At 36.0% G+C, this 26292-nt stretch overlaps 1 protein-coding gene across 1 annotated transcript; it reads right to left on the minus strand.

Annotated features, from left to right (window-relative positions):
* Positions 1-5945: 5945 nt before the first annotated feature.
* LOC120627984 (transportin-1) lies at positions 5946-26213 on the minus strand. The gene is made up of 16 exons (XM_039896143.1): positions 26044-26213; positions 25473-25805; positions 25161-25376; positions 24823-24945; positions 24082-24177; positions 23072-23255; positions 20120-20331; positions 17513-17722; positions 16489-16800; positions 15696-15803; positions 14960-15133; positions 13887-14058; positions 12377-12472; positions 11059-11134; positions 7780-8083; positions 5946-7509 (listed from the first exon to the last, which is right to left on the minus strand). The coding sequence occupies exons 1-15, from the start codon at positions 26146-26148 to the stop codon at positions 7801-7803; spliced, it is 2700 nt and encodes an 899-aa protein (XP_039752077.1). The 5' UTR covers positions 26149-26213; the 3' UTR covers positions 5946-7509; positions 7780-7800.
* Positions 26214-26292: the final 79 nt, after the last annotated feature.

The raw sequence follows: 26292 nt of genomic DNA on the forward strand, positions 1-26292 counted from the left end.
TATTGGAATATTGTTTCAGAGTATAGAATTTCTAAACTTTAGTTATACTTCCTTGTTGTTATAAATGCGAATTTATCCTTCCTTCACGCTCTATCTAAGTTCAACCAATCAACTTTATTTTTGGCATAGCATGAGTTTAACGGACGGAGAGTAACACAAAGAGTTCCCAAATCCAACTCTATTTTTAAAAAAACCTTAATAAACGCGGACTCTTCTACGCGGGCAACACCTAGTTATCCTTTTTATATGTTTGTTTGTCCTTGCTTAGCGCTCTGACTAAGAAACCAATCAACTTGATTTTTGGCATGGAGTTAGTTTAACGGACGGTGAGTAACATAGGCTATCGATATATGTTATCTCAGGAAAAGTACCATAATAAACGCGCGCATAACAGCTAGTAGATGTCATAAATGGGAAAGTGTGTTTGTTTGGGCTTCCTTCAAGCTCTAAGCAACCAATCGATATGATTTTTGGAGCATTGATTTAGTTGGAAGGTCTTGAGTACCGGGTGAAATATAATCTACTATTGGGTCATTTAAAAATTTCAAATTTCCAAGAGTGTTTTAGAGGAACATTCGTATTTTTACAGCAAATATCGTCCTTCCTTCACGTCCTAACAAAGCAACCAGCCGCAGGCAAAGTAAATGAAACTAATATATTCTTAAAGCTTAAGTTCTCCATCGAAAGCTCCTAGTGGGACTTTTGTGAATTTACAATTTTAAATCAGGGAAAATGAACTTTTTACTTTGATGTTACACAGATTATTCTTTACCTATGGTGCAGGGTGTGCGTCGTGCACACGGGCGCGGCGATACAGGGTTCGCCATGACTTTCCATACAAAATTGCCGCTAATCGAATGATAAAACTCTTCTTTTGTAACATTGACGTACCAGTTATACGTGTAAATGATAACCGAAATATTACTTCTATTTACTGTGTATGAGACTTATCTTTGAAACCGAAACGCTAATAGTTTTTGCGTCGGTATTTTATCTTCAATAAGGTTGCCACTTATGACAACCCTTGTAATGAAAAATAAATACGCTTCTTTTAATTTAATATTTTTACAAAGTTATTCCTTATGAAATATACTTATGTTCCCTTCAACAGTACTTTGTAACTCGGTTACACGTTGTATGACAGACATGTTGTATTGTCTTAGTATATTTAGATATCTATTATTATTATTATTAAAAATGTTGTATACCTATTCCATTTTGACCGCGCGCTTACTAGAAGGCGTTAGGGTAATAATTGCACACGGGCGTTAAAGGGGCTGCAACAGACGATTCTGAAATAACATTCTGTCGATACCTACTTGAAAAGGACTCGACGATTGCCAGCTTGTAAATCTTATGCTAATGATGGTGACTAAATGTACTTTTGGAGTGCATCTGAACCTACACTGTGCGTTCTGATGGACTGTGAAAAGTGGATATTTTTTCTGAATAGGGGCGTCACTCTGCTTAAAACAGACTTTGATAAATATCCATACTACTGTTTAATTAAACAGTTTGTACCTACATTTATATAGAATAGATTTACATATAAATACGTGAGATATTATTTCAATATTGTTTATTAAACGAAATTATAACAAACTGTTTTCTTTTTATTTATTGAGGTCTTACACATTGGCATCGAACTCGTACCCTAGAAAAGCTAGATTTTATCCATTGTCTTTATAACCTTTTATCCACGTAGCTTTCTGTTCATTTTCTATATTAAATCTATCCGTAATCTTTAAATTTATAGCATAGCAACGGTTGTTATTGTCAAAAAATATCTATACAACTTTTAACAAATAACAAATTTACTTAGCAACTTATCAACTGATTACAGATTTTGACACGTTACGTGTATATGTATATAGAATATTGTTTATCCCGGGAAGAGCCAAGATTAGCCATAAAACGGATAATATAACTTTACTTTGTAAAGCTGAAGTGAACTAAAATACGAAATAACGATCCACTATGACAGGAGAGGACACAAACACTTTTGCTGCACAATGTCAAAAGTGCAAACAGAAATTATGTGAAAAAATGTAATGGTTTTTTTTCACATAATTTAGCAGCTATAAAAAGGGGTCATATAAACGGTATGTAAAAATCAAATTCTTGAATCGAACAATGAGTGCTTTATTAACGAAATGTATGGTAAAAGAATGTCTGTGGTGAGGTTATTGTATTACAACCAGAACTTATAAAATAACTTAACACTTAACAATTTCGCAGTTACTGCAAATTGTACCAAGTGACAAATTACACTGTACTTTAAAGTGTACACACATGTACACTTTAAAGACATTGTGAGTACAGCTGGAGGAGACAATATTTTTTCCAAATTTACATTTTTATATTCGGACGTGTCCTGCCTACCCCTAGATTAGGCCTTAGGAGGTAGTGTTGACTTAGATCAAATTATTTGCGACATTTCAATAAAACTGTACTCACGGAACAAATCAAGTATTGCCCAATAAGTTATTAATAAACGTAATTAGTTTGTAAGATTTTTTAAATTACAATATTATTTTTGGGATCTATGTACCTATATATTCTTTTAATGTATGAGTTATTAATTTTTCTGACGTCCAAGTTTGCCATGTTAGCCTTAATTTTATACAAAAATATTTTTTTGCTTTTCGAAGAAATATATTTTACCAACTGAATATGACCTCAATTTGTTTCAAACAGGTTAAACCATAGTAATAAATAATCGGTACAGAAAATACTTATAAGTTTAATAAATATAACACGAATATCAAAATAGATACGTAAGTACGATTTATATAATTTGGTTTAAAGATGGCAAATATATATATAATAAATTATATAATTTAAAGTCCTACGGAGTATACGTACAAGTACAATAATTATATAAATCAATTTTAGGTAAACTGTGCAATTTTATCTGTATATTATAATTAATACATGGTTACTTCTTTATTACATAACATTTGTACATTCCAATTATATGCACGATTACAAGTGCATATTTTTGTATAATGAACGGATACCAAAACTAATAATATATTTGGCGACTTTGTCACAAGGTGCACAGATTCAGAAGAGGCAAATGAATTTGTTTTTTTTTTAAATAATTATAATTTTCAGTCTTAATACATTTATTGATGTTTTTAGTCAGTTCTATTTAAAAGTGCGGGTACGTGGTGCTCTTTAATCGCCAAATTTATTAAAAGTAAAATTTAAACGAGCTTTGGTCATAACGCCATTGATGTCTTAACCACAACAAAATTTGTTTATATGATTCACAACACAAAACTACGATACGAATGTATTGCCGCACGATACGCAACCTACACAACACATGCTTCAATACAACTAAAATACATAACTATGCGTCGAGGAAAGGAATCGTGCCTTACGAACGCCGTCTCGCTCACTCACACGCGCACACATTCACTTAATCAGCTATTATCACGGTTTTTAGGAAAACAATACTAAATTTAATAATGTTGACAAAATCTACTAGCCTTAAAAATAAATTACGAGGACACCCGTTGTTTCACTTATAAAATAATTTCTTTTATATAATAGTTTCGAGATAAGAGCTACCAAAATATTTTACCCCTCCCGTTCCAAAAACGCGCATGACCGGTTCATTTGCTTTTATGGGTGAATCATAGATAGAGTTCTTTGCACGACTGTGAATAACATTCGATAGACTTAGTACAAGATTTGCTCGCTCGCAATCGAGGAATAGTTTTCGCATTTCACATTCTATATGTCAAAGTGAAATGAACTGTTCCACCAAAAGCCTGCTTGAGCTCTAAAACAATACGCATAAGATCCATTTTTATTGATGTTCGAGAATTTCAACGTTCGAAAACGACTCGAGTGAGACAATTTTGTAGTAAGGGTACAGAACGTAAGTCGCCAGTGAACTGGGTCGATACTAAATCGCTCATGGGCGCTTGTTTTTGAATCTCAGACCAATCGCTCATCCTCACTCCGGGCTTCGTTGGCACTTGACAAGGAAAGGGACTAGACAGGATTTAGGACGTTGGGACTGACTAGGATTTCAGGATCCGAGGACGCACTTGTGGGGGTAAATATAATAGAAATATTACACACAATTTAGTTGTATATAACAATTAATATATATATAGGCTCCCGAAATATTCTTGAAAATACAATTATAAAAGTAACAAGGGCAAAAATGTACTCCCAAGGAATGTAAAATTTACTGTATCCCCGAAAACCCCTATTATATTCCACTGCACACTTAACCCTACGATTGCAAAATATACTAATGTTCATTTGAACTACTAATTTTCAGATCCCCACATTACACAGGCTCCGATCCAAATCGCCGCATTTTGTGGAGGAAAATCTATATATAATTTATTGTATCTAAATAATACAACACTCATATTTACAAACACTACTATGTAGTCTCACAATGCTTTAGAACGCGAAGTGTCGACTAAAAAACGTCGATATCTTTTAAAAATTATGATGGATTACTCCATAAGGAGTTAATACGGGTGCGTGAAGTTTAGAACATGGTAATAAATTGTAATTTAACATGAGTTAGTGATTTTAGTTTTTAGTTTAATCTATTTTTGGTAACATTTATGTTTAGTTTTGCAACGTGAGCAAAGTTTAGAAGGGAGCCTGTCTGTATCTGAAAAAGAAAAATAAATGACACAATAACAAGTGGTTAAAAGTCAGACTTTTTAGCTTTTATAAAACAAAAAAGTAACAATTTCATTAGCATAATATAGTAATATAATAATATACAACTCATATGTATTTACATATACATAATATTACTATAATTAAATATACACAAATAATACTTTATATCAATAGTGTAAGTTTCCCCTCGTAGAAACGATTGCTATTAGGTTGACTATAAGATTTTCACATACCGATAATATATTAAATGTTAAATTATAAATGATACAGGTGCGGAGCGTTCGTAGATGACATGCATTGTGCAGAAAGATACCAAAACATTCGAAGGAAACGACTAGACAATAAGAGCAAAACGCATCCGTAAAATCTTTAAGAAACCCACAAAAGAATAATGTCTACTAGTGCAAGTCGAAATTAATTCATAATTCAACATTAGGTCACATATTTTAGAAATTAATAAATTTTACATTCCATAAAAAGTTAAGCAATTAATTGAGGATGATTTGAAATAAAAGTAACTTTACAAGCATTCTTTCCACGAGGGCAACTTCGACATATAAATCCATTTAAACAAAATACAACGTAAAAATACTATTTGGTATATAATATAGCAGAAATCTAGCCCACATAAAATCTATCAAAGCATTACATCTCTACACCGACACAGACATATAATCGTACACATAATAATATATTAGTCAAAATAAACCAGTCGCAAATCACAGTTGATATAAATTCTCGATTTTCACTAAGTCTTGTAATTTATATTTAAAATAGTAGTTAACACATCAATTTAATATTATTAGAATAAAAAAGAAAGTTTAGCGGAGAAGTGAATAAATGCTTTCTGACAAATATGTATAACTTTAAATAATTAAATTTTACATTAATTTATCGGTATACATTTTCCAAAACTATTAAAAAACTTTATATTTAACGTCTAAAAGGATATACTCGGTATAAATGTTAGTCATTATTGAAGTAAACACAAGCGCTCGAAGTTCGCTAGCGGCAACTTTACAAATAACAAAAATTTAAAGGCAGAACATGGGCTCCACCGGAAATATAATAAATACCGCTTTAGTGACAGCAAATTAAAAAAAAGAAAATTAATCACGCTAAATAAAAGCGACAATGAAATATCTTTATACTGTTCGTGCATAACCAAACGGGACTTTAGCCCTATTTGATGTGCGACTGTATATTATCTAAACCTCAAAACAGATGTTAATTTTTTTTTAAATTGTACACTGTTACAATATAGTGATGCGACAAATGAGTTTTTTTTTGAGTGTTGTCGTGAAAAATGTCCGTGTCAAAAACCAATTTCAAAAAATAATTAACCACACTCACTTCCGAGTACAAACTACGGCTATTCTAAGGTTTGCGTAAGAACAATTAGAGCGCATTTATAGGCGGGCTGTACTGCAATACTTGTAGTACGAACGTAAATCGATTTCATACATTCATTGCCGTTATGCATACCAGTCCGGTCACAAAAAAATATACGAAACCGGCATATTTTGTAATTGCACTGCAGTCCGCCTATATGTGCGCCAGAAATCATGTGTGACCAAATTGTACGCGTCAATATTAAGTACGTACATTTCACGCGAAAATAAAGCCAGCAAATTTTAAGTGAATATATCTCACATAATTCTTTACCTCTCTAACATTTTAGACGCGATAAATCTAACACATTAATGGACTATGTGGCGGTAGTTGATTGAACCTTAAAACGAACTTTTAAACGAAAAAGTAAAGCCACTTTCTTTATTGCAGAAAGGCGTTGCGCTTCTGGACAACTATGCCTGATGGAAAGCAATGATGAGGCGCCTTTGTCTTGAATATACTAAGTTGTACGTATTCTCTACGGATATTGTTGGATACATTATTGCTGCAATTTGATCACACCCTAGATCGACCGTATTCGACAGCACCACGAATTGGCGGCGCGTGAACTAGGCGTACTGGCGATAACTGCACATGTCCTATAACGTATAAGCGGCACGCAAGCATGCGGTGCCAGATTTGTGCTGGTGCTCGACTGCAAGTGGATCGGAGCCGTTATACGGAGTCCGCTTAGCCAGCTTAAGAAGCATCTCGGTAGGAATAGGTCAAACAGAGTGCATAGAAGAGAGTTTATATAACGGCGATCTTAAAGCAGTCGTAAAGTCTCACCATATTCTACGTCTCTTTGCCTGCAGTGAAGTCGAATGACATATCGATGGATAAACAATCTGCGGTACTCGTAAATAACATAAACTTCGCTAATAAACTAGACATGCTATCAGTGTCAAAAAAGTGGCCATTATTAAGAAAAACAAATTGAAGACCTACGTCAGATTGTTTTCTAGTGGGAAAACCAAAGTGCGTTTATAAAGTCCGACATATGAAATAATGAATAGTTTATGTAAGTTTTTTATGGGATTGTATATCTAGTATTTTAGTAAAGTTTAAAACCCTTTTATTAGCAATACAAAGCGCTCTCGTAGTATTAAGCTCGCTAAACGCTCCGTTTTAAGTTTCGCTTGCCGTCGAGTACCTACAATTTTTATGGTACACGTTCACTAACAATTAAGCCTAGCGCCCCACGATGCTACGTGCGCGACCCTCGCGCACCGCCCTGCCCCGCCCGTGCCGACCCTGTCCCCAGCGAGCCTCGGTGCGCATTCAACGGATGCCTGAGCGTTGTCAATATATATGTTAGTGTGTCACTTAATATAAGTGAGTCTTGTCGAGTGAGCGGCTCAGGTACTGGAGTGGAGTGGCGGGGCGTGCCGGGCGTTGGCACGAGAGCTGTCGCCGTCAATGTCTTCCCGACCCATGCTGACATTGGTTCCCCTGCGATAAAATAAGAATAGCTTTTTATTGATCTTATTGCAGACAAATCTCTGCGAACTGATTAGGTTTTAAACTTATTTTTAGGAAAGGTCTTTTCACTTTGTTATTGGTGAAAAAGGCTATCCCTTTCAACACTACGCTAGGTAATGCTAAAAATACTATACCAATTTATTTTTACTATAACATTGGTAACCTCGTGACAATACGACTTTTTATTAATAACAATATTCTTGACAATAAGACAAAAGACCTTAAAAAAAAGTAACTCACCATAGTGCCCCCCTGGGGCGCCTATATACCGCACATGGCGGAGAGGCGCGCGCTGAGTTGCACGGGAAACTGGTCGGCGAATCGGCGCCAGTTGTCGTCGCCCACTTGCGCCTTGAACCCGTGCAGGATCTTTATGAACATCTCCTTGAGGTCGTCCTTGGGGTGCGACCACGACGCCACCGCATCGCAGAAGTACATGAAGTCGGGCACTACGCCGCCCGGGTTCACCTGGATCATCTGGCAGATGCCGCGGAAGGCGGAGTCCTTCTCGTCGTTGTCGCGGATATTCCGCAGCGACGTACACCTGTCACACACCGGCCGCACACGGTCACACATCCGCGCTACCCCGCTAAAGGCGCTTGTGCACTCCTACCGATCCGAATACGATGAAATCAATCCGAAAAAGCAATTGTACGTATTTAACAACTCAGCACAATTTTCGGGAGAACGGGTCTACTGTACTATCACCTATGACATGAGAACTTAGAAAGAGATTTCTGAAAGCGTATTTTCTCGCATTAGTATCGGCCGTAGTGCACAAGCGTTCTTACGAATATCTCTGCGCAATTATAACTTTCATCACTAACATTTTATGTATACAGTATGTTTTATTTATCGTAGACAGTACAGGAAAGTCTGAGACCTTTGTCCTGTTCATCTATTTTATTTCAACCAAATTGGCATAGACACGACCATGCGTTAGTTACTAATTATAAAAAAGTTAAGATAGTATTTTTATGACTTTTAATAGACAAAACGTCGTAGTAAAGTTTTTAAGATCGATACCGAAAAAAATCATACTATGTGTTTAAAGGTAACAGATCGAAACAGCTTTCCTGTAACACCTTCAAGGAAAGAGATCCTAATACTGTCACAGTTTAAAAAAACATACTGCATAAATGTTATGTTTAGCTTTCGTGCAAAGTATTTTATTTTAAGTTGTATCCTAAAAAATATTACAATCAGCCGATGCGAAAATCGGTTCGACACGATTACGGACAAAATGAACAATCTACTTTTTTAGAGTAATAGGGGTATATGCATGTTTTTATTTTCATGTATTTTTTAAGCGTAGAATAAAATATGTAACTTGTGGAATTTTTTATTTTATTTAATCCTATCGGGACGGTTTTAACGCCGCCATTTTAGAGCGCTTCCCTTAACGTGTTCGCTGACGTCACACATCCGAATAAAAAGTACAAAATATCGATGTTTGCTTTGTCGACATGGATTATGGTTTTCCTTTACCCAACATAAACCACAAGCATATACCCTGTTCGATCAACCCATTAGTTACCTATACAAACTTTTAGTCGAATCGGCGTTTGTAATACCAGTTATGCGATTCTAGAGTTAGGGTTAAATTGTTGCAGCTAAGGCCTTTTAAACGCGTATCTGTTGCAGCGACTATAACAAGAATGAATTATGAAAGAAAAATATCAAAAATCTGTTTAAATATTCTTATTCGTTATAACGTCGTATCGAGGATTTCTAAGGCGTGGTTTAAACAGAAGTGATGAATGACGGAGAATTGGACGGGCACAAAACTCTTCATAGCCTTTCGAGTTGGCGGTGTGCCCGCACCACGTTCTTGGATATGTGTGTATGGCGCGCGCGCGTGTGTTCGTTTGAATGTATACACGCGTGTGCGAGTCACTGTGTGTGTGGGTGTCGGAGTATGATTGTATGTATATGTGTTTGTGAGTGCATGCGTGTATGTATATGGTCGTCTATGTGCGCGTCTATGAGTGAGTAAGTGTGTAACTGCGTGCGTGTGTTTGTCTGCGTGCGTGTTAGTAGGTGCGAACGTGTTAATAGGTGCGTGCTTGTGAAATAACGTGTGTGCGAGTGCTTATGTGCGGGTACAGTGTGTTTTTTGTTGTATGTATGTATGTGCGTGTGTGAACGTGTAGGTGTGCGATCACCGGTATGAATTGAATATGTGTACGGAAGAAACGATAAAGCGTCCACCCTGTCTACCAGAATATACGAACATTAGTTCGATAAAACTCAAGCGAATTTACGTTAATACTTTGGGTCTGAGCGGAGCTGAGAAAACCGGGCCGTTTAACCGATTGAGTAACGCAGTAGTAGTTACTGCGCTTTGTAAATAATGGAGAATTGAATGTAAATATGTCCTTCGAATGTATGCACATTTCTGACTACGGAAGGGCTTAATCATGGGACCATGTTTTTAATGGTGCGGACCATTTTTTATACTTGCCAGTTTGAGCATTTTGTCAACCTGCTGTAGTCGTGTCCCAGGCGTATCACTTACCACCAGGCGAGACTGCAGTCAAGAGCTAACTTGTAGTAAAATAATAATAAAAAATGTTTTGTAATTGGTTTTGGTAGGGCGCAAATTTAAAGCTAATGTGGATGCTTGGTCTATGGATGAGACATGCCTTCGTGCCGCGTGGCCGCCAAACGTCACATCTATATAAACCTCTTCTAAGCATTTTTCTTCCATAAATCAAACTGTTATTCCGTGTCAATAAAAATAATACAAAATAAACTCAAACAGATGCCGTCGTAAAAAAATTTAACCCTCATAAGAAATGCAGCCTATTTATGAAAATAAGGTAGCGAATAATTTATTGATCGTATGCAAAAATAAAAGTCCTACATACGATAAATCTAAAAAAATCAAATAAAAGGATGAATGGATTTTCAACGAAAAAGTATAAAAATCAAGAAAAATAAGCAATTTAAACCTAGTTATACTAAATATATAATCAAAGTATAGGTATAATATTGTTAATAAAGTGTATAGTTATAGTAATACTTGAGTATCAAAATAAAATAATATTAATTATATAGACACCGAATATAAATTACAGTCCCAACTGGAAACAAATACGAATATAAAATATAATAGAAACAATAATTGCAAACAAAATGAACACCTTTTGAAAATTTTACTCGCGAATTTGTTTCGCAGTTTGGACGAAATAATAATAATTGATATAAAATTAGCGTTTTATATATATTTAGAAAGCGGATGGTGTTCAACACACATAGAACAGCACTGAAAATAAGATGATCGAACTAAAACCCACATATCAGTGACAATTAAAGTGTGGCCCGGGTGCACGTTTACACGTCATGCCTGCTTCAACAAAACGATAACAACTAATCGGGTAAATAAAAAACAATATAATATTAACAAGCCACGAACAAACACCATCCACGATCGAAATAATACCAACGGACAACTTATTAGATATTAAAACGTAATCGTAAATATAAAGTAATAATAAAAAAAATTTGACTACAGACCACTGGCGTACAAATTGATGTAAAACGGGTGCGACGTCGTGGGGGCACACATAACCTAGCCGACCGATAGTAATCGCTACGCGCCACAACACGACAACCGAGAACAAAACCAAGAAAACAAATCAACAAACCATTCAAAACATATCCAATTACATAACTGACAGCAACAAATCAGTGTTACAAAGAGAAATAATGTGAAAACAGTTTAAACTAACATCTATTGAAATAAATGTCGTTTCGCAGGCGGCCGAGAGCCGTCAGCCGCGCAAAACGTTCCGCTCTCGGCCGCCTGCAGGCGCACTGACTATGCCACTACTGTACAACGTACACGTACATTGCCACATTACGTGTACAATCACTGTACATTACACCCCAGAAACTAAAAAAAAATGATCATAAGATGCAATGATTCAATTAGTGGTTTGCCTTCGCTAGCTAGCTATGTTATTTATTATAAGTTTCAAGAGCGTGTTCGTTTGTTATGTACATAAAAAGTATATAAGGATACACATCAAACATATTATATTTTCACAACTAACTATACAACTCAAATAAAGGGACAACATTGACAGATCATACAATTTTGGGCTAATTTTTTTTCTTACCACACGACCAATAAATACTAATGTTAAAAGGTATTTTTTTTGCGATGTTACTTGATATATCCGCAAAATTTATACTGAAGTTGTTTTTTTTTGTTGAAGTTGTTGTTATCTTAGATACAATACTTATCTACCACTGCAACAATTACTAGTATATACTACATAAGTCGTTATCTCAAAATATTATTTATTTTTAAATGTATTACATATATTCAAATACTCTCTGATTTGGATTTTAAAATAAAATAAGAGAATTGAAATGTAACTAAACTATAGTAACAAAAAAATAATGTTATATTAACAATGCTCTATCATAATTTAATAAAATAAAAAGAAACCTAATAAGTACCACGGTTTTCTGTGTTGGTTGTCAAAAAATTATTAGCCCAATTTGTTTGACGTGTTACTGTAATTTATAATGTTTAGTAATCATACAGCAATGTACTCATATAATACATACTTGGTTAAAACAATTCATATTAAATTAATTGTTGAATTAATTGTTAACTTATTATTACAAACATAGAGAACCAATATATAATGAAAACATAGAAAACCAATGTAAAGCTGTGAAGGGAAAAATATATTAAGAAATATGACTGCCACCAAAACATATCTTTCAAAAAAATTCTAGCCATATATATATTGTCATAAAAAAACATAAGTTTAATATGTTCTGAATATAATTTGTACATAAAATCTTGTAGGTCACTCACCTGTGTTTTCTAATAGTGTTTTCGGAGTACTCGGCCTGTTGATAATTTCTACTAAGTGGCTTAGTACTAGAGGGATATATTTTGATGTGTCAGGACCTAGAATTGAAGTTTTATTTTAATTTCCGATATCCTAACAATATAAGGTTTCGCTAGTAACACAACCGTAATCGGATAATATCTACACTTTTACTTCACGTTTATAATTCTAGATATAATATCGCCAGTTTTATGAAATTTCGTATCTGGATATGGAAACGGTTATATCAATATTGTAAAACGGGTTACGGATAAAAAAATATTTCAGATTATATAAATTTACGGATAGTTTTAGATTTTTAAGGAATTTTAAACGTAATCTCTGAAGATTGGATGTCTACTAATTTGACTAAACAATGTAAATAAACATTATAAGAAAAACTGACTACAAAGTCCGCGCGCAGCTTGTGTATCGGCTTTACCGGGCGCGAACCTGGCTTATCGTAAGTCTTTTAAACTTTGCTTTGTACACTTATATATCCGATAAAGCTACATTTTCTCATAGATTTTTATTTCGGATATACGATAGTTTCGGTTACGGTTATTGATATTTAGTTCCCATTTCAAGATACTATACCCAGCTACATACGGATTTCCCACACCAAACCTATTTCGCAAAATAAAAATAATCAAATAATTATTTTCTTAGTTATGGCACTGTTCTCAGAATAAAAATCAAGAAATTCCGCAAATAACTAATACTTTTTAAATACATTTCTTTATCTTTATTTCAAATAACTATAATCTGCTTAAACAATATATAAATGATGTTTGTCGTAATAATAATAATAAATAATCTTTTCAGTAAAAAAAATCGCTCCTCGAGCGCTCGGTTACATCTCGCCCGTATAAGAAATAGCATGCTTCTATGCTCCGCTCACTCAATACTCCCGAGTCATTAAATCGTATCTATTATTATCTTATTAAATGCGAAAGTTTATGGTTTGGCTGTCCACTTCGATTTGGATGAAATTTAAAAATGATATAGGTTATATAATGAATAATGGCTATAGTTTATTCTAGACTATTCAAAGCTAGATAGCTGCCACTGCTACGCATGGGTGGTGGTAGTTACTAAAGTAGGGCAGTTTAGAGTGATTGATAATACAATTCCGTTTTACCTACATTAATGTCACCCAAGTATATTGTAAGGTTAAGCCAGCGTTTACAGTGTAAGCGCTCAAAATTGTTTGTTACGACATCACATTACTAATGTTTGAAGTTCTCTACCAGAATATCCATATTTTTTTCATGTAAACCTTCCTCTTGAATCGATTCATTTATCGCTTGAAAATCCCATTAAACTCCTTTGTTTAGTCTAAAAGATATAAGCGTACAAAAAGGAAAGATGGAAAGATTTCCCGCATTGATAGCTTTAACCGAACTTAAAAACTGGTGATTGACATGATTCAATGTCGGTTTATTAATTCGGGCATAAATCGCGTAAGTTTAAGAAAAAGCTCACAGCACTTACCTAATTTAATGCTAATTTCGCCGATCGCCCACGTGGCGTTGTTACAGACGGATATGAGTTCTGGATTAAGATTCATGCCCAAGATGGGCAGAAACTCTGGGATGTACGGCAAGACATGCTGGAAGCACGCTTTCGTCAGGTCTCCTAGCAGAGCAAACGACGACTGACGCACCTGGGAATGAGTACAAACAATAAGATTATATTATCTGCTAATAATTGATCAATATAAATAAATAAATAAATATACTAAGACAATACCCACTTCGCCATCTAGCCCCAAAGTAAGCGTAGCTTGTGTTATGGGTACTAAGATGACTGTAATATACATAAATATTTCTTATCTTTATATATATACTAGCGGACCCCAGCGCCATCTGTCGGGCTGATTTGTGAATCTAAACCATCCAGGGTGCCACCCAAACGCATACCGAAAAATTCATTCAAATCGGTCCGGCCGTTTAGGAGGAGTTCAATGACAAACACAGCACACAAGAAATATATATATAAAGATTTCTTGTGTGCGTGTGTATGTCACTGAACTCCTAAACGACTGGATCGATTTGAATGAATTTTTCGGTATGCGTTTTGGTGTCACCTTGGATGGTTTAGATTCACAAATCAGACCGGCAGATGGCGCTGGGGTCCGCTTGTCTTCATATATATATTTATTGTGTGCGTGTGTCACTGAACTCCTCCTAAACGGCTGGACCGACTTGAATGAATTTTTTGGTATGCGTTTGGGTGGCACCCTGGATGGTTTAGATTCACAAATCAGCCCGACAGATGGCGCTGGGGTCCGTATACATATAAACACCCAGACACTGAAAAACATTCATGTTCATCGCACAAACATTTCCCAGTTGTGGGAATCGAATCCACGGCCTTGAACTCAGAAAGCAGGGTCGTTGGCCACTGCGCCAATGAGCGGTCTGACAATTTCAATTCAACAGCCCTTTTCTGCAATTTCATCTGGTGGAAAGCAATTATGGAATGCTTTTAGGGGTATGGCAGTTAAATCGCTGCTAAATCTCACCAACCAACGTTGGGAAAGCGAGGAAGCTGATGGCACTTACCTCAGGCATAGGATCCTGCATGCACTGATATAAGAGTTGCATGAGGTTTGAGTTGAGCACTAAATGGTTTATATGTCCGTCCAGGCCTTCCGCGAGTCCACTCAGTAAGTCCAGCGCGACTATCATGAAGTCCTTGTCCGGCGCCTCGAACTGCTCTGGACTTTGTGTGTTGGCCTGTAATCAAAGTCAAAGTCCAATATTTCTTGATTCTAATAGGCAAAATTGGACTTTTGATACGAACATTTCATAACAATATGTAGATGTTAAGCGAATGCCCATTTTAGCCAGCACATAAGCTAATTCTGATTTTAAACCATACAAACTAAGATTGGATTGGATACAAATCATACAAAAGAATAATTCCAAACACAATAGTATCCCATTGACACTAGTGTGTGTCCATGAGGCAAGTCGGCAATGGAAACCTTATTAGCAATATAACCATTAACTATTAGCAAACACGCACCTTTTGGATTACCCAAAACCTTTTAAAGATCTTCTAGTTTTAAGACTTTAATTGGCTTGTCTTTATACATATTTCTCTAAGGCTATTCATGAAAATTAATTTAGAATATCCAAAAACATGAGGTAGTTTATGTAACCACATTAATTTTCGCACATGCGCGTTCCTTTTCAATATAGATCATTGAAAGAACAAACATTTTGAAAATTTTTACATCTAGAATAAGAATTAAAATCATTAAAATGTCATATTGTGTTAAAAAAAATTACTTACAATGTTTTGATTTAATGTCTGTTCTATGAGTGATACACATCGCTTGAAAACTGGTTCGCAGTATGGCAGAAATCCTGATTGAAGCGCTGTAGCTACCGATGACAAACACTGGAAGGAGGTAAGAAAATAAGATATAAGAATATATTGGTTTCATACAATACAAATTTTTGCTTGGTCAAGCATTACGGATAGTTGAACAAAGTTCAGAAATAAATCCACTATATTATGAAAATTAAGCTTTTTGTCCGCGAAAAGCTGTAAAATCTGTATGGTGTAATTTATAATTTCATCAATCCTTATACACACCACACCACACCACGTTCTCGAGAGATTTTAAAAAACAGAATCAAACGCGGACTTAGTCGCGGCCAACAGCTAGCATACCAATATATGTTAGTTTTTTCAAAATATGTATCATTTCACATCAATGGTCGCACAAATTCCATTGATAGTATTCTACGTTAATCGATGTTTGTTATCGATATTGAAAAGAAAACACGCAAAATGTACTAATTTTTTTTTAACTTCAATAGACTAGCGCTTGACCGCAATCTCACATGATGTAAAGTGTATATGTGGCCTAAGATGGGACGCGCTTACCTAGAAGATATGCCTTTTAACACTCACCCTTGATTTAAAGAAACCCAGATTGTAAGAATTGGGAAACACAGAACTCGGAAGAGCGTTCGAAACCCCAGCCATGAATATAAGAAACGAAGATGCAAGTCCATCGTGCGAGTTTTTGGGATATATATATAAAACTCTCTAAACCTCCAGTAAATAACTTATTTACCTCTAAAAGTGGGAAGAGGTCTTTGTCTTCGTCCTTTAAAACATTCCATTTGGTTATTAGAGGTGGCATTAACAAGTTGATGTACTCTTGCTTGTTTAAATGGTGGCCCACGGAGTCCGCTAGCGTGCCTATAGCGTCGTACAGTATCAACAGGTTCTTGTGCTGGTATCTGCTGAAGGCCGACACGAGGGTCTGTAGGATGTGGCCCAAGTACGGCACGAGTTCCGTACACGCCTCCTCTTCTAAAGTGGCAAACGCTGAGCACGCAGCTTCTTGTACACGCTTGTTGTTGTCTAAGACGCGTTTTAAAAGCTGTAACAATATTAATCCTTAATTTAATTCCATCATACCTAAGGTTGCCTGGCAGAGATCGCTTCTAAGCGATATGTTCTTTATTACCATGCTTTATTATTTTTCATAAGGGGTTATCCCAGGCAGTAAGTGCGAAACTACAAACGTAATTTACCGTGTAATCGCCGGTTATTTTAATTGTATAATACTTTACCAGATTACATAATATGCATACTGGGCAGAATACATAGGCAAATATGATATCCAGTGAGTTGCATACAGCCGCTGGATGAGTCTGTGTAATGCCAGCATCCCATGAGCGACGCAGATACAGGTCAGGGAATTTGGAGGTACTGGCTTCAAGCAATGCCTCTTTACCCAGGACTTACTTGACAGTGCTTCTCCTCAATATAGTTCCACCTTTTACGATGAATAACATAAAAATAAGGCTGTTTTGGCTTTGGGCCTTGTGTTTAGTAGTCTTATCTGTGAGCCCGGAAGGACAATATTCTCCCAGCTTTTCGGCGGGGATAGTCACGCAAGCACGGCTAGACACAAAAATGATAGCTCCTGACAATGGATTAAGAAGTCCTGGTTGCGCAACATCCGTGAATATTTTGCCTTTTGTATTCTACTCCAGTCTTTGTGCCTCTCTCTTATTCGTCCTTAATTTTCCTAATTGTGTAGGGGTGTACCCAGATTGGTATTTCGAGTTGTCGTGCATTGTTCATACCTCTGCCATGACGGGCCGCAAGTAGAGGTCGTGCGACTGCGACACGATCCAGTGCGAGTAGCGCGACAGCGTCCAGCAGGTGATGGCACGGACCAACGCCTTCCGTTCGCCAAGGCAGCACACCAGGTACGGCACCAGGTCTGGCAACTGAGGCACCATGCCGCCCATGCAGCCGTCGGCCACCGCGCCCAGCGCTAAGATCCCGGATTCCTGGATAACGGGAATGTGTTTACCTTTTTTATTGCAACTACCATACATGCATGCATTTATATTAAAGAAATTTGTCTGTTTGTGAAAAGGTACTTTAAAACTCGAGGCCAGAATTTTGACAACGAACCAACGCATAAAGATCGTCTAATTGTACCTAGTATTAAACTAGCCTTGTACCGAGAAAATGCATTTTGTAAGGCTATTCGAATATATAACAAGTTACCAGAATCCATAAAAGAAATGAATCTTCCTTTTTTTAAGAAAAAAATTGCATGAGTTGCTATTTTTTCATTGCTTTTACTCAATTAATGAATTTTTTAATTTTACTTCCAGCAAGGAAAGTGCTGCTTTTCTTGGCGGCGACTAATGCTTGCTGGGAGATCTAAATAGCGGTGTCACAATAGATCGTAACCGGTCGACGTGACACCAGGGACCAGGCGAACCTGAGCCGCAAGCAGAAGAAGAAGAATGTGCTTAGTTTATATATAGGTTTAAAGACATTTATTCTCAAAAGAAACAGTTTCACTTAATGAGAAATTAAAAATTAACATAAAGAAGTGATAATATATTATCTAGTTTAGTGTGATACACAAAAATACAAAAGGTGGCGCGTTTATAAAAAATTTAAACAATGCTTTTTTAACTTGTTTTTAAATGATTTAAAAGATTTCTCGCAAAAACTCTCTTTGGGTAGACTATTGTATAGTGGTGCTCCCTCAACCTGTATAGTTTTACTGCCATACTTAGTTCTAGTCTTAGGTAATCTTAATTTATGCCTATTTCGTGTATTTAGATGTGATTTAGTTTTAAAAGTAATTTGTGCATGTATGACTTTGGTAAGCATTTTTCTAACTAGTATGCATGTTTTGTATTTATACAGCTGGCCAAGTTAAAGTATTTGAGTTTTTTTTTATAAAGTTCTTTAGTTGGATGACGATAATCTATTTGGAAAAAGGTTTCAAGAGTTTGTTTTGAGAAATTTGAATAATTTTGAGGTTTGTATCATATGCACTTCCCCATACTTCTATGAGGTATTCTAATAAGGGGCTTGCTAATGAATTATAAATAATAGTGCATACTTTTTTTGGTATACATCGGGTAGATCTTTGCAGGGCCCCAGTAAGTGATATAATCTTGTAAACTAATAATGCTTACGATGAGTTAGCAACAGTCGCTGTATTCTAATCTCATATCAATGAGTTTTCATTCGAAACCAATTGGCTGCGAAGGACACAATTTGCGTCCATAAGTTTATAAATATATGTTGTTATGCCGATGAAATAACACAGAAAGGAGTCTTATTTTTAAATGGCGCGAAAATATCTCAGCTGATAATAGCGCGCCTGTTTTAGTTGTTGGTTACACGCCACTTTTGGATTCCGCTGCAGTGTATATACAACGTGTAACAGAATTAAGAAAGAATATTTAAGGGTGCAAGTACATTTCAGAAAGTACACCCTGTAAAAATATTAAATCAAAAGAAGCATATTAATTTTTCCACACAAACTAATTTAAAGTATTTTAATTGTTTACTTATGACAACCCTATAGAAGATAAAAGACCGACACACGCATACCTAATAAAGTGACAGGAGTCACATGAGTTTAATTTTGCATGTGATGTCAGGGCTGTATCTGATTTCTTAAATTAAAAACTTATGGCAGAGATTAACTTTCGGATTCACAGATAAGTCTCAGAGACAGTACATAATGTACCTCTTAAAGCCTGTGAAGTATTATTTCGGTTTTCATTTAAACTTTGTATGGCATGAATCTCTCTTGATCTTATGTTTCAATACTCATCATAAAGCGATTAAATCGGTATTTCTTCCCTGGCGCAGCAATGGGCGCTGTGGATTAAAGTTGGAGCTCCGGGGTTCGATTCCCGGGAGGGGAAATTTGAGAATTTGTAGGAGCCTTCAGCCGTGGCTAGTTAGCATCCTAATGAGAAACGGAGCCGCTAAACAATTCATCGTTCCGGTACGATGTCGCGTAGAAACCGATTAGTGGTATAAGTTTAATGTAACTGACATACTCCCTAACAGCCCGCTATAATCGGCTGAGATATTTTCGCGCCAATCAAAAATAAGACTCCTTTCTGTGTTATTTCATCGGCATAACATCATGGCATCGGTTATATATTTATAAACTTGTGGACGCAAATTGTGTCCTTCGCAGCCAATTGGTTTCGAATGAAAACTCATTGATATGAGATTACAGCGACTGTTGCTAACTCATCTAAAACATCATCACTTACCACCAAACGATTTCAGTGAAGGGCAAAGTTGTAGTTACCCAAAAAAAAAGTTTTAGTCGCCGTTACCTACTGCTAGTTTTGATGAAACTTTAAAAACTGGTAGTTCTGTAATTGAAAGTAGTAGTGGGGTTAATTTGGTACCTTGATGACCCAGCCGTCGTGGAACAATGTCTCCTTGAGGATGGGGAAGAGCACGGGCAGCAGGTCTGCGCCGAACACGTTGGCGAGTACGTCGAGCGCGGCAGCGCTGCACTTGCGCAAGTTCCAGTCCGACAGCGAGCCGTCGTCGTCCCCGCCTTCCTCCTCGTCGTCAGACTCGCCGCCGCCCGACATGTTGCTGTCGCCCGCGCCCGCTGCAACTCGATCAAACGGTCACGAGTAAGTGACAAACTTCTTCAAACAAAACTGTCTTTTCATTCCCACAAACCGGTCCCCCGCGACTTCGCTCGCATATTAAGTCTACCTTAAGAGACTTACACAATATGCTGTCGGGTGTTATGAAAATTAAGCTTAATTTGCTATACTACCGAAAAGCAGGAGAATCTGTATAATTTTTAATTTCTTCAATCTTTACACTTCACACCAACAGATGTTCGGCAATGTACCCTCTACACACGGTTCGTTCCGACATCGGAACATCCGCAGGAGATTGACATTACAATTAATAATTGTTAAGAACAATTCGGACATAGATTGTTTTGGCGTAACTTTAAGAACAATTCGGACATAGATTGTTTTGGCGTAACTTTTTTTAACAGTTTACTTATCGCACGCATCATAGACTCTCAAAAAGATTTTTGTTTTTTGGTTTTTGCAACATTTTTCATTGATGCTCCGCTGCTATAGCCTATAGCCTAGCTCGATAAATGGACAGAGATTACCATCCACAAAAACTTACTTAACTTACAATATTAGTATAGCGACTAATCCCGGCTTCCCGGCCGGCTACCCGGACCGTTAATTATCCTTCGGTTGCTTTAGCCTTTTTTTATCAAGCATACGATGGACACTGATGGTAGTTGGAAAACCATGGCCTATAAACTGACCAACACAAGGCATGCAATCCTACGAAGTGTCAATCAACCGGAGGCGTAGGTTGAGCGTCATGTGCCTTTAATTACACCGGCAACCACGCTCTTCAAATCGAAACACACCAATGCATGGCGGTAGAACTTCCCTGGACAAGGTATGTCACAAAAAACTTCACTACATCTAAAAGTTCTCAGGCTAACTTTACAAAAACAAACTTTGAGTAGGTACTGAAAATGCATTGCGGCACCTTCTTTAGTATTAAAGCGATCACCAACCCGTCTGCCCAGTGTGGCGATTCAAAATTCAAAATTCATTTATTTCACGTAGACCTAATTAATAAGCACTTTTGAAACGTCAAGTCAGTCTGTTTGTAGTGACTCTACCACCGGTTCGGAAGGCAGATTCCACTGAGAAGAGCCGGCAAGAAACTCAGCAGATTATGGGCAAACCCCTTTGGTAGAGGGGAAGGGACCCCTTTAGGAGTCCAGCCATGGACTGTTATAGGCTATTGATGAACCACACAATTAACATACAATTACCATACAATTTTGTATGACATGTTTTGTATAATACAACATTTACTATAAAAAACATGTCACACAAAATGTCTCAGTAAAATATACTGAAACATTTTGTGCACTAACCACATGTGTTATTACAAACAACTGTCCCATTAATAACACACAGATAAATATTTTCGCGTTATATGTCTGATGTACGTGACGTCGTAATTGTCTATTTTATTATCACGCAATAACGTAGGAGCCATGTCACGTTCTATTAAAGGTCAAATACATATAAAAGATTACAGATAATAATGGAACGGAAACATTAATCTTATTACTTAGTTATAGTGAAATAAAATTACCTATTTATAGATCTTAATGCCGCAACAATAATTTTTTTTAATTTGTATTCTAGGTTTAGTAGTTTAGTAGACATGAAGAAAAAGGTATCACTACAAAGTTTAACATTAATACTCTGTTCAAATTCTTCTCGTAACACTACACTTATAATAAAGCTGCATTACAATTGGAATAATGTTTTTCGATAATTCTCATCTTCGCCAATTCAAATTGATAAAGACATCTGGCAGTTCGTAGCAAGCGTTAATCTCAAAAGTTCTTAGTAAAAAATAGTATTAATATTTATGTTTTCAAAGCCTCAGTTCTAGCAACTGTGTGGTCGGATGAAAAAAAAAAGTCTTTTATTATACACCACACGACAGTAGGTACAGAAAGTAGAAATAAACATGCATACCACAACGCATGCAATTTGGCGGACCTATCGCTACATGGCGGTCTCATAGAGGGCAACTAATGGCGTAAAATACAGCTACATAAGAGAGTTGCCAGTGCATTTACTAATTATTACACAGACAAAGATTTCATTTTTGTTTTTGAACGCGCTAATGCATTCTAATAGTACAACTCTCTAGAAAGATTATATGGTGTTAAACATCACGTTACGAAACTTAGGAGACAAACAAACGTAGTAATGGCGCTACATGGATCGGTTATACTGTGTAGAATAGCGGAAGAATGTTTTGTGAAACTTATGAGAAGTTGAACAATAAACATACGGACGAAACAGGGACGAGAAGAAGGGAAAGCACAAGATAACGTAAATTATGTAAAAAAGTTACGATTAATACCTACAGTAAAAACAGAATTTTACGTCAAAAATTACGGTTTTGTAATTTTTGAGAACAATGCCATTACTTACATAATATGCATCGATACAGAATCAGTGTAACGAAGTCTCATTGAACGAGAATGAACATTTAAAGAAATAACTAAGTTGAAGGTCTTTCTTTCTTTCAAGTTATTTTTTTCTTCTCTCTATCTTTGGAGTCCTCTGAACGTGGCGATTAAAAAGGTGAATTTTTGTTCATTTCAGAGCGTCAGATTTCTCTTTCTGAAATGACAGTCTGTCCACAAAGCCATTGAATTAAAAAAAAAAAAAAGAAAAAAAAGAATGCTCTCGAGGAATGATCCAGGAAGGAATACATTTGTATGGATTATTCCTCCTATTCTTTCCTCTTAAGAAGTTAAATGTTACCGTTATGTTTGATGGTGTGCGAGCGTGGTTTGTGGAAGCGCGGGCGGATGTCGGACTCGCGGTCGGGCTCTGCGTCGTCGGCGTCGTCGTCACGGTCGCCTCGCAGAAGGATCACGTCCATCTCCGAGTAGCGCATGCCGCGCACCAGTACCGGTAGTAGGGCTGGAAGCCGTGGACCCAGCACCTGCGACAATATCGTTACTAAAGCTGTGTTGCTAACACAGCTTTAGTCACTACATAAAACAAAGGCCCTTCCAGCTGTCTGCCTGTCCCTATACAACGTTTTACCGAATTACGAAATAATGTTGAAGGATGCATAAGTACATTTCATAAGGAATCACCCTGTAGAAATTATTAAATCAAAAGAAGAATATTTCTTTTTACATACAAACAAATTCAGTTTTCAAATTGTATAAAAAGTTTTATGACAACCCTATAGATGATAAAAGACCGACACGAGCATAGTAAATGAGAGCGATATCAGAGATCTAAAAAGCGGGGGCAGGTTGGGTGGCGGTAGCGACATTAAGACTCCCGAAAAACAAATTCAAATTACCAAACCAAAATAAAAACTAAACTCTATGCATAAAGGTGTATATAACTCCAGCACTAGATTGGCCAACCCAAAAGCTTGTTAGATTCTCTAGCTTGTGCAGATACCAGACCAGCAAAGCAAGAATTATTGCAAATGAATAGTTACATAAAACCATTTTTTTGGTTACAGTTTGTATTTCTATCTTGTAATGAGGCCCGCATCAGCGGATGCACTTCGACCCTTCAGGATCTTTTGTGTACAGTTTGTATTTAGTAAATAATATATTATATTGTTTAAACTATAAGTATTATTTTCTATTAATAGATAAGCTGTTGCAATTTTGTCTTTTTTTGTCACAGATGATAGTTGTTATGGGAAACTTATGCAAAAATGTATGTTTTGTGAACTAAGTTGCTGGGAGCCCCTAGTATCTCTTATATCTCGAATATTATTTATATTCGTATATAACACTCACCTCTCTGCATACGTTTTGTTCTGCTAGCGTTAACCAAAATTCACAAGCTTCTAATGCTACTCCTTCTTCAGAATCTTGTGTGCGCATTAGCATGTACTGTAGAAAGAAAACATGTTTAAAAATAGATAAAATGTTATTCAGCTCAATATTTATTTTGCAGTTTTCTTAGATATTAAATATTATAAGTTATAATTAATTTGGCAGCTTTGACAATGCAAAAGTAACCTAAAAGCACTACCGCTCGATAAAAATAATTTACATTTGCCATTTTTACCGCACATGATATAAAAAAAAATCAAACAAAAAAAACAACTTAGTACTAATATGCCTGAAATGAATATTTTCAACATTTTTCAGTTAGTGCCATGTAAAATTTAGAAAATTACTAGCTTTAAATCATATACTTGGTATACGATTTTCCCTTTATTCAAGAGAAAATTATTTCTGCTATACAAAAGCAGAAATAATTTTCTTAATAAATCACTTGTTGGCAAATCTTTATTATAGTTTCTATTAATAACTGGACCTTACTAATAAAAGCAGCCTTAGAAATTCCTATGTTTACTGATCTTATCTAACCCAATTGACAAATAGAGCTGCCCCAAATGGCAGTAATGTATGCAATTATTGTAATCAATATTTAGGTTTAACTTGCAAATCAACTTGGTTATTTGTTTTGTATAACAGACTCAACTACAAACATAAATCTCACTATACTATATAACTATTTATTATAATTACCTCAATAATGCTTGGTAAATGAGGAATGAGTCTATCCAGACGCACTTCTAATAACAACACCAGAGCATGGCACACATTTTTTCTAACATCTGGATCTTCATCTGCTGCTAAGTGAAATAAGTTCTAGAAAACAAAATAAAACCATATAAAACATCTCCAAGAACCACAAGCTTTTGATTAGATTATAGTTTAGATGGTTGCTTCAGGCATAAACACGAAATTCTCTTTTTATGGTGTAACATACCTGACCATAATATAAAGGTATATCCAAAACATAAAGGGCCCTTATTATTGACATGACAAATGTATAAAATGAAAATAAACAAGATAAAACTTACCTCTATGAAAGAATCAATGTGTAACATTAGAGCTTGTGTTCTGCCCATAATGAAATAGTTGACACAAGCAATTGCATGACATCTTATCTTAGGTGATGAGTGACGAAAGAATTGTAAAAATTTAGGTATCAACACATTTAATGGTCTATTGAGGGCATCACTGTCCAATAACTCTGCTGTGTCTTCACAAATCTTCTGTAAAGCTCCAAATGCTCCCTAAAAATTTATTAAATGAATGCCAAAACATCCTTATTAAAGAGCAATAAAACAATTATATTTAATAATTTTTTACCTAAATAAAATACTCTTTACCTCGCATACGTTGTAGTCCTGAGAGTCAAGCATTGAACATAATGCTGGCAAAAGTTCTGGCCACGAAGTAAGTTCACCTTTACTAGCAATGGTTGTAATAATGATACCAACAGTGGCCCGGATTAACGGTGAGGGGTCTCCGACTGCCGATAGACATTCCCGCTTGATAAACTCCGCAACTTCGGGCAAAAAGGCATTGTAACGCGCCTTGACATTGTTCTTCAAAATAAGACCGCTCAAGGACCTTGTTGGCTCCTCTTCAGACACCAATTTTGTCAAGACGAAAATTAAGTAGTTATTAAAATCGGGATACTTGTTCAATTCTTCCAATTTCTGGGATTACATTGTTATGGAAATCGAAGCTGTCAATGACTGTCATGTCGGAAAAATCGATTTCATTACGAGCGTGCATCTAACGAGTTTGGACTAAATATTGCAATAAATAAATAAACAAAGCTACATTACGAAGTTAATCAAAGTAATAACACACAAATTAAGCACCAAGCGAACAAATTACACAAAAAACATCCACGCCGTTAAATGCATAGACTTGAAATTCGTAAAAGGATACTTGTTGAACTGCTCTTTGGGTGGCAGTGTTTGGTGATTGGGACTCCTTAAGAAGTGTAAGAATTTGTCTCAATCCTTCTTGTTCAGGTTTCCACTCCATTATCATAATAATTTTACGAAAATGGTTTTATTTTATACGGTCTTGTAAAGATCAACCATGCCAAAATTTGACGATTTTGAGTTACCAGATTAAAAAAGTTAAAAGTCAGAAGTCTAGTGTTCCCAGAATAAAATGATTAACATAAACAAT

This window comes from Pararge aegeria, chromosome 2, assembly GCF_905163445.1.
Source record: "Pararge aegeria chromosome 2, ilParAegt1.1, whole genome shotgun sequence".
Classification (NCBI taxonomy): domain Eukaryota; kingdom Metazoa; phylum Arthropoda; class Insecta; order Lepidoptera; family Nymphalidae; genus Pararge; species Pararge aegeria.

Bases quoted from the DNA above. Each gene is read 5' to 3' on its own strand.
- LOC120627984 (XM_039896143.1), bottom strand. From the start codon at position 26,148: ATGATAATGGAGTGGAAACCTGAACAAGAAGGATTGAGACAAATTCTT. The intron at 25,806-26,043 runs GTATCCTTTTAC...ATGTAATCCCAG, and splicing joins CCCAAAGAGCAGTTCAACAA to AAATTGGAAGAATTGAACAA. The intron at 14,059-14,959 runs GTAAGTGCCATC...ACTCATTCCCAG, and splicing joins TGCAGGATCCTATGCCTGAG to GTGCGTCAGTCGTCGTTTGC.